Source organism: Atractosteus spatula, unplaced genomic scaffold (genome assembly GCF_055471065.1).
Source record: "Atractosteus spatula isolate fAtrSpa1 unplaced genomic scaffold, fAtrSpa1.hap1 Scaffold_226, whole genome shotgun sequence".
Taxonomy (NCBI): domain Eukaryota; kingdom Metazoa; phylum Chordata; class Actinopteri; order Semionotiformes; family Lepisosteidae; genus Atractosteus; species Atractosteus spatula.
Window position 1 is genome coordinate 21,368 of NW_028296793.1, and position 9,705 is coordinate 31,072.

The 9,705-nt window shown below is 57.8% G+C and overlaps 1 protein-coding gene across 1 annotated transcript; it reads right to left on the reverse strand.

Moving 5' to 3' along the window:
- Window positions 1-278: 278 nt before the first annotated feature.
- Window positions 279-9,396, reverse strand: nfatc2ip (nuclear factor of activated T cells 2 interacting protein). The gene is made up of 9 exons (XM_088909430.1): window positions 9,362-9,396; window positions 5,280-5,399; window positions 4,203-4,257; window positions 3,891-3,996; window positions 3,619-3,708; window positions 2,252-2,426; window positions 1,636-1,780; window positions 1,316-1,434; window positions 279-590 (listed from the first exon to the last, which is right to left on the reverse strand). Exons 1-9 carry the CDS (start codon window positions 9,371-9,373, stop codon window positions 429-431), a joined length of 984 nt encoding a protein of 327 aa, XP_088765556.1. The 5' UTR covers window positions 9,374-9,396; the 3' UTR covers window positions 279-428.
- Between the last annotated feature and the right edge of the window lie 309 nt (window positions 9,397-9,705).

A 9,705-nucleotide genomic window follows, 5' to 3' on the forward strand; every position in this document is an offset into this window, starting at 1 on the left:
CCCCACACAGCCCCCAGCCCCAGAGTCAGTAACGAGCTCCTAACGAGCTCCCAGCCCCACCCAGAGTCACTAACAAGCTCCCAGCCCCACACACACCCCCCAACCCTAGAGTCACTAACGAGCTCCCACCCCCACCCAGAGTCACTAACGAGCTCCCAGCCCCACACACACCCCCCAGCCCCAGAGTCACTAACGAGCTCCCAGCCCCACACACAGCCCCCCCAGCCCCAGAGTCACTAACGAGCTCCCAGCCCAGGGGGAATCAGACAACAGACTGCAGAATCTCACAGATCTTTATTTCCTCAGGCACAGGCCCAGCCCACTCCTCCGTGACCCCACGGCGCCCCCTCACTCGGCGCAGGCCAGGCGGTGGTACTGCCCCCCGCCCCCCCTCCTCCACTCCCGACCCCGAGCCCCTGGGGGCGTGGTCAGGTCCACACCTCGATGACATCACCATCCTCCATCTCCAGCTTGGACGGCGTGTCGCTCTCGCTGACCTTCGACCCGTCAAACAGGAAGCTGACTTTCTGACTTCCTGTCAGGGCCAGTTGAGCAACATACTTCCTGAGCACAGAACCCAGAGGAGCATCCTGGGAGAGAGAGAGGGGTTAATACAGACACACTGACTGGACACTCCAGTACATTAACACTGCACTGAAAGAGAGGGGTTAATACACACACACTGACTGGACACTCCAGTACATTAACACTGCACTGAGAGAGAGAGAGGGGTTAATACAGACACACTGACTGGACACTCCAGTACATTAACACTGCACTGAGAGAGAGAGGGGTTAATACACACACACTGACTAAACACTCCAGTACATTAACACTGCACTGAGAGAGAGAGGGGTTCATACAGACACACTGACTGGACACTCCAGTACATTAACACTGCACTGAGAGAGAGGGGTTAATACACACACACTGACTGGACACTCCAGTACATTAACACTGCACTGAGAGAGAGAGAGGGGGGTTCATACAGACACACTGACTGGACACTCCAGTACATTAACACTGCACTGAGAGAGAGGGGGGTTAATACAGACACACTGACTGGACACTCCAGTACATGAACACTGCACTGAGAGAGAGAGAGGGGTTCATACAGACACACTGACTGGACACTCCAGTACATTAACACTGCACTGAGAGAGAGAGGGGTTCATACAGACACACTGACTGGACACTCCAGTACATTAACACTGCACTGAGAGAGAGAGAGGGGGGTTAATACACACACACTGACTGGACACTCCAGTACATTAACACTGTACTGAGAGAGGGGGGTTAATACACACACACGGACCCTGAGCACTCTGTAGTCCTGGGTTGAGTTCCTCTCTTTTCCCTGTAGTCTGACTGTGATGGTGTCGTCGGTCTCATCCAGCCACCTGTCCTGGTGCTGCTCATGGATCAGCACACAGTCTGCAGAGAGAGAGACAGGTACACACTAAGAGGCAGGTATATAGAGACAGGAAGAGAGACAGACAGGCATGGAGAAACTGGCAGAGTGAGACAGGTACACAGAGACGGGTAGAGAAACGGACAGCAGCTCAGAAACAGGCAGGGAGAGACAGACGGGTGTCACAGACGGGCAGAGTGAGACAGGCACAGAGACACACTCACCGATGATGTCGGTGATGCCCAGCCCCAGCTCAGAGGCCGAGCAGCTGACAGGAAGTTCATTCTCCTTCCGCAGAAGCAGGATGCGGGAGGGCGGGACCTGCAGTTTGACGGACAGCTGCTCGACAGCGTCACCTAGAGGAGACGTCTGGAAATGAGAACCACCAGGAGTCAGATTAACCCCTCTCTCTCTCTCTGTCTGTATTAAAACTGGAGTGATTCTAATGTCCATGTATGTTGTGTTAATGTACATGTAATGTGTTACTGTACTGGAGTGTCCAGTCAGTGTGTCTGTATGAACCCCTCTCTCTCTCAGTGCAGTGTTAATGTACTGGAGTGTCCAGTCAGTGTGTGTGTATTAACCCCTCTCTCTCTCTCAGTGCAGTGTTAATGTACTGGAGTGTCCAGTCAGTGTGTGTGTATTAACCCCTCTCTCTCTCAGTGCAGTGTTAATGTACTGGAGTGTCCAGTCAGTGTGTCTGTATTAACCCCTCTCTCTCTCAGTGCAGTGTTAATGTACTGGAGTGTCCAGTCAGTGTGTCTGTATTAACCCCTCTCTCTCTCTCTCTCTCAGTGCAGTGTTAATGTACTGGAGTGTATTAACCCCTCTCTCTCTCACCGACTGGACAGTGACCTTGTGGAGGTCACCCCGGCAGCGGAACTTCAGGACGATCTCTCGGGGCGACTCTGGCCGCAGTGGGGTGACCAGGATGACGTCGTCGTCCGGCTCGTCGGCGCCGCCCTGCAGGCGGGCAGGAGGGGGGCTGATGCTCCGGAGCTGCTCTTCCAGGTCCCTGCCGGACAGGGAGAGGGGGCAGCTCGGGGTCTGAGCGCGCCGGACACCGGTCAGCACGCCACAGAGCTGGGGTCAGGGAGAGGCAGACCGGCAGAGAGGCAGAGAGAAACAGGCAGCGAAGAAGAGAGACAGGTAGTAGTCGGGCAGAAAGAGAGACAGCCAGACGGAGAGACAGGTAGACAAAGCCGAGAGAGAGAGAGACAGGCAGGCAGACAAGTTAGAGGGAGAGACAGGCAGGCGAAGCAGAGAGAGAGAGAGACAGGCAGGCAGACAAGTTAGAGGGAGAGACAGGCAGGAGAAGCAGAGAGACAGGCGAGGTGAAGAGAGAGAGAGATAGAGAAGCAGACAGGCAGAGAGAGAGACAGGCAGACGAAGCAGAGAGACAGGTAGTAGTCGGGCAGAAAGAGAGACAGCCAGACGGAGAGACAGGTAGACAAAGCCGAGAGAGAGACAGACGGGCAGGCAGACAAGTTAGAGGGAGAGACAGGCAGGAGAAGCAGAGAGACAGGCAGTAGTCAGGCAGACAGAGAGACAGGCGAGGTGAAGAGAGAGAGAGATAGAGAAGCAGACAGGCAGAGAGAGAGAGGCAGACGAAGCATAGAGAGAGAGAGACAGACAGGCAGATAAAGCAGAGAGACAGGCAGTAGTCAGGCAGACAGAGAGACAGGCGAGGTGAAGAGAGAGAGATAGAGAAGCAGACAGGCAGACGAAGCATAGAGAGAGAGAGAGAGAGACAGACAGGCAGACAAAGCAGAGAGACAGGCAGTAGTCAGGCAGACATAGAGACAGGCGAGGTGATAAGAGAGAGAGATAGAGAAGCAGACAGGCAGAGAGAGAGACAGGGAGACGAAGCAGAGAGACAGGTAGTAGTCGGGCAGAAAGAGAGACAGCCAGATGGAGAGACAGGTAGACAAAGCCGAGAGAGACAGACGGGCAGGCAGACAAGTTAGAGGGAGAGACAGACAGGCGAAGCAGAGAGAGAGATAGAGAAGCAGACAGGCAGAGAGAGAGACAGGCAGACGAAGCATAGAGAGAGAGAGAGACAGACAGGCAGATGAAGCAGAGAGACAGGCAGTAGTCAGGCAGACAGAGAGACAGGCGAGGTGAAGAGAGAGAGAGACAGACAGGCAGACAGGAGGAGCTCAGCTCAGCAGGAGGAGTCAGGGCTGAACCGGAGCCCACCAGCCCACCTGATCTTGCGGTTGGTGCGCCTCTTCCTGGCCTGGGAGACGACAGGAGTGGGGGGCGGAGAGGGGGAGGGGGAGGGGGAGTGGGCGCACCTGAGAGAGAGAGAGACGGGGGGGAGGTCAGACACCCTGGAACAGGGCCCCGGTCTCCCAGAGGCAGGACCTCCTCCGACACTGTCCAGCCCGAGCCAATCTGGAGCCTTCCCCGGGGCAGGTGGGCGTGTCCCTGCCGCCCCGAGCCGGCCCACGATTGGCGGCACGGATCTGTCACTCACCGCTCCCCGCTCGGCTCCTCCTCCTCGGAGTCGGAGAGGACGAAGCTGACTGGCTGCCCCTCCCGTGGGGGCGGAGCCGGCGCTGGAGGGCGGCGGCTTTGTTCCTCTGCAGAGGGAGAACAGGAACAGAGAGCTCGATGACAGACAGACAGACAGACAGACAGACAGACAGACAGACAGACAGACAGACAGACAGACAGACAGACAGACAGACAGACAGACAGACAGACAGACAGACAGACTGGAAGGGAAAGGGGGAGAGACAGAGAGAGGAAGAGAAGGAGGGGTATCAGAGAGAGAGAGAGGAATTACCTGTGATCTCAGTGTGTTTGAAGCTGCATGGTATTAACTGTAGACTGCTGCTCACCTGAAACACACACCATACAACACTATGTACAATACACACTACACAACACATACTGCACCACGCACTGGACATGCTGTTAGTACTGTTTTATATAACACAGACTGTTACACACATCTCTGACAGTCTATAACACACCCCGTGTGACAGAGCCTCTATAACGCAGCGGACCGGAGCCCCGTGTGACAGAGCCTCTATAACGCAGCGGACCGGAGCCCCCGTGTGACAGAGCCTCTATAACGCAGCGGACCGGAGCCCCGTGTGACGCGCCTCTATAACGCAGCGGACCGGAGCCCCGTGTGACAGAGCCTCTATAACGCAGCGGACCGGAGCCCCCGTGTGACAGAGCCTCTATAACGCAGCGGACCGGAGCCCCGTGTGACAGAGCCTCTATAACGCAGCGGACCGGAGCCCCGTGTGACAGAGCCTCTATAACGCAGCGGACCGGAGCCCCCGTGTGACAGAGCCTCTATAACGCAGCGGACCGGAGCCCCGTGTGACGCGCCTCTATAACGCAGCGGACCGGGGCCCCGTGTGACGCGCCTCTATAACGCAGCGGACCGGAGCCCCGTGTGACGCGCCTCTATAACGCAGCGGACCGGAGCCCCGTGTGACGCGCCTCTATAACGCAGCGGACCGGGGCCCCGTGTGACAGAGCCTCTATAACGCAGCGGACCGGGGCCCCGTGTGACAGAGCCTCTATAACGCAGCGGACCGGAGCCCCGTGTGACAGAGCCTCTATAACGCAGCGGACCGGAGCCCCGTGTGACGCGCCTCTATAACGCAGCGGACCGGGGCCCCGTGTGACGCGCCTCTATAACGCAGCGGACCGGGGCCCCGTGTGACAGAGCCTCTATAACGCAGCGGACCGGGGCCCCGTGTGACAGAGCCTCTATAACGCAGCGGACCGGAGCCCCGTGTGACACGCCTCTATAACGCAGCGGACCGGAGCCCCGTGTGACAGAGCCTCTATAACGCAGTGGACCGGAGCCCCCGTGTGACACAGCCCATACAGACACACTAACCTTACTGGAGTACACTGGCACGGTTGCCACGGCAGCAGGGTCAATGACTCGCCTGCGTTTTGTGGGTGGAAGAGGAAGACGAGAAAAACCTTCCAGGTCACTGTCACTGCTGTCCGAGCCCTGACGGAGAGAGAGAGAGAGAGAGAGAGGAGTTAGAGAGAAGTCACAGCTCACAGCCCTGCGCCAGCACTGAGACCTGACAGAGAGAGGAGCTGCAGAGAAGTCACAGCTCACTGCCCTGCGCCAGCACTGAGACCTGACAGAGAGAGGAGCTGCAGAGAAGTCACAGCTCACAGTCCTGCGCCAGCACTGAGACCTGACAGAGAGAGAAGCTGCAGAGAAGTCACAGCTCACAGTCCTGCGCCAGCACTGAGACCTGACAGAGAGAGGAGCTGCAGAGAAGTCACAGCTCACAGTCCTGCGCCAGCACTGAGACCTGACAGAGAGAGAAGCTGCAGAGAAGTCACAGCTCACAGTCCTGCGCCAGCACTGAGACCTGACAGAGAGAGAAGCTGCAGAGAAGTCACAGCTCACAGTCCTGCGCCAGCACTGCGACCTGACAGAGAGAGGAGTTACAGAGAAGTCACAGTTCACACCCCTGCTCCAGCACTGTCTGAGACCTGACAGAGAGAGGAGCTGCAGAGAAGTCACAGCTCACACCCCTGCGCCAGCACTGAGACCTGACAGAGAGAGGAGCTACAGAGAAGTCACAGCTCACAGCCCTGCGCCAGCACTGTCTGAGACCTGACAGAGAGAGGAGCTGCAGAGAAGTCACAGCTCACAGCCCTGCGCCAGCACTGAGACCTGACAGAAAGAGGAGCTACAGAGAAGTCACAGCTCACAGCCCTGCGCCAGCACTGAGACCTGACAGAGAGAGAAGCTGCAGAGAAGTCACAGCTCACAGTCCTGCGCCAGCACTCAGACCTGACAGAGAGAGGAGCTGCAGAGAAGTCACAGCTCACAGCCCTGCGCCAGCACTGAGACCTGACAGAAAGAGGAGCTACAGAGAAGTCACAGCTCACAGCCCTGCTCCAGCACTGAGACCTGACAGAGAGAGAAGCTGCAGAGAAGTCACAGCTCACAGCCCTGCGACCTGACAGAGAGAGGAGTTACAGAGAAGTCACAGCTCACAGCCCTGCTCCAGCACTGTCTGAGACCTGACAGAGAGAGGAGCTGCAGAGAAGTCACAGCTCACAGCCCTGCGCCAGCACTGAGACCTGACAGAGAGAAGAGCTACAGAGAAGTCACAGCTCACAGCCCTGCGCCAGCACTGAGACCTGACAGAGAGAGAAGCTGCAGAGAAGTCACAGCTCACAGTCCTGCGCCAGCACTGAGACCTGACAGAGAGAGAAGCTGCAGAGAAGTCACAGCTCACAGCCCTGCGCCAGCACTGTCTGAGACCTGACAGAGAGAGGAGCTGCAGAGAAGTCACAGCTCACAGCCCTGCGCCAGCACTGTCTGAGACCTGACAGAGAGAGGAGCTGCAGAGAAGTCACAGCTCACAGCCCTGCGCCAGCACTGCCTGAGACCTGACAGAGAGAGGAGTTAGAGAGAAGTCACAGCTCACAGCCCTACTCCAGCACTGTCTGAGACCTGACAGAGAGAGGAGCTGCAGAGAAGTCACAGCTCACACCCCTGCGCCAGCACTGAGACCTGACAGAGAGAGAAGCTGCAGAGAAGTCACAGATCACAGTCCTGCGCCAGCACTGAGACCTGACAGAGAGAGGAGCTGCAGAGAAGTCACAGCTCACAGCCCTGCGCCAGCACTGTCTGAGACCTGACAGAGAGAGGAGCTGCAGAGAAGTCACAGCTCACAGCCCTGCTCCAGCACTGAGACCTGACAGAGAGAGAAGCTGCAGAGAAGTCACAGCTCACAGCCCTGCGACCTGACAGAGAGAGGAGTTACAGAGAAGTCACAGCTCACAGCCCTGCTCCAGCACTGCGACCTGACAGAGAGAGGAGTTACAGAGAAGTCACAGCTCACAGCCCTGCTCCAGCACTGTCTGAGACCTGACAGAGAGAGGAGCTGCAGAGAAGTCACAGCTCACAGCCCTGCGCCAGCAGAGACCTGACAGAGAGAGGAGCTACAGAGAAGTCACAGCTCACAGCCCTGCGCCAGCACTGTCTGAGACCTGACAGAGAGAGGAGCTGCAGAGAAGTCACAGCTCACAGCCCTGCTCCAGCACTGTCTGAGACCTGACAGAGAGAGGAGCTGCAGAGAAGTCACAGCTCACAGCCCTGCGCCAGCACTGAGACCTGACAGAGAGAGGAGCTACAGAGAAGTCACAGCTCACAGCCCTGCGCCAGCACTGAGACCTGACAGAGAGAGAAGCTGCAGAGAAGTCACAGCTCACAGCCCTGCTCCAGCACTGAGACCTGACAGAAAGAGGAGCTACAGAGAAGTCACAGCTCACAGCCCTGCTCCAGCACTGTCTGAGACCTGACAGAGAGAGGAGCTGCAGAGAAGTCACAGCTCACAGCCCTGCGCCAGCACTGAGACCTGACAGAGAGAGGAGCTACAGAGAAGTCACAGCTCACAGCCCTGCGCCAGCACTGTCTGAGACCTGACAGAGAGAGGAGCTGCAGAGAAGTCACAGCTCACAGCCCTGCTCCAGCACTGTCTGAGACCTGACAAAGAGAGGAGCTGCAGAGAAGTCACAGCTCACAACCCTGCGCCAGCACTGAGACCTGACAGAGAGAGGAGCTGCAGAGAAGTCACAGCTCACAGCCCTGCTCCAGCACTGAGACCTGACATAGAGAGGAGCTACAGAGAAGTCACAGCTCACAGCCCTGCGCCAGCACTGAGACCTGACAGAGAGAGAAGCTGCAGAGAAGTCACAGCTCACAGCCCTGCTCCAGCACTGAGACCTGACAGAAAGAGGAGCTACAGAGAAGTCACAGTTCACACCCCTGCTCCAGCACTGTCTGAGACCTGACAGAGAGAGGAGCTGCAGAGAAGTCACAGCTCACAGCCCTGCGCCAGCACTGAGACCTGACAGAGAGAGGAGCTACAGAGAAGTCACAGCTCACAGCCCTGCGCCAGCATTGTCTGAGACCTGACAGAGAGAGGAGCTGCAGAGAAGTCACAGCTCACAGCCCTGCTCCAGCACTGTCTGAGACCTGACAGAGAGAGGAGCTGCAGAGAAGTCACAGCTCACAGCCCTGCGCCAGCACTGAGACCTGACAGAGAGAGGAGCTGCAGAGAAGTCACAGCTCACAGCCCTGCTCCAGCACTGAGACCTGACATAGAGAGGAGCTACAGAGAAGTCACAGCTCACAGCCCTGCGCCAGCACTGAGACCTGACAGAGAGAGAAGCTGCAGAGAAGTCACAGCTCACAGCCCTGCTCCAGCACTGTCTGAGACCTGACAGAGAGAGGAGCTGCAGAGAAGTCACAGCTCACAGCCCTGCGCCAGCACTGAGACCTGACAGAGAGAGGAGCTACAGAGAAGTCACAGTTCACACCCCTGCTCCAGCACTGTCTGAGACCTGACAGAGAGAGAAGCTGCAGAGCCTCTATAACGCCAGCACTGAGACCTGACAGAGAAGTCACTGGAAACAAGCACACAGAATCACACAGAGATCAGGGCGAAGTGTCGATGAGCTACAGAGAAGTCACCGGGCGATCAGCCAAACCGCTGGCGATCCCTAATCCCACCGCAGAGAGGCTCCCAGTGAAACCAGTGAGAACCCGGTCAGCTCCCCGGATCCCAGAGGGCTCACCGAGGAAGCGATCACTGCTCTGACCCGACACCGGCAGGAGCGGCCGGGGAGACCAGGGCACCGTGAGGCCTGCAGCGACAGACCTCGGAGACAGCGGGCATCCCTCTCCCGGAACCCGACCCGACCCGGCTCGGAAAGACACATCAAAACAACAATTAAACAGAAATGTGTCTCCTCCTCCTCCTCCTCCGACAAGCGCGTCGGCCAGAGCTGCCAGAAACAGGGGCGTGTTGAGAAAAAGAGAGAGAGAGAGAGAGAGAGAGAGAGAGAGAGAGAGAGAGAGAGAGAGAGAGAGAGAGAGAGAGAGAAGAACCCGACCCCGGAGCGGGACCGGAGCGGGACCCGAGACCGACGGCTCACCTGTTCCGCCATCGCGCTTCCAGACGGAGGGGGGAGGGACGGAGCGTCTTTGCCGCCTCCCCCCATTTGTCCGCACGTCCACCAATCAGAGCAGCCCTGCCCGGGGCGACAGCCAATAGGGCGAGGGGGACGTCATCACGGGAGGGGACGGTGGGATGAGTGGCGGGAGGGCGCGCAGTGGCCGCCGGGACTTGTAGTCTCCCCGAGCCGGCTGCGCGGGATGGCGGCGGGTCGCGGGCCGGCGGTGACCCCACCCGCGGACCCGAGCGCTGTGGGGGTTCAGACCTCAGCGGGGGAATAATATTAATAATAATAATTTCCCCCTGGGATGAATAAAGGATTTT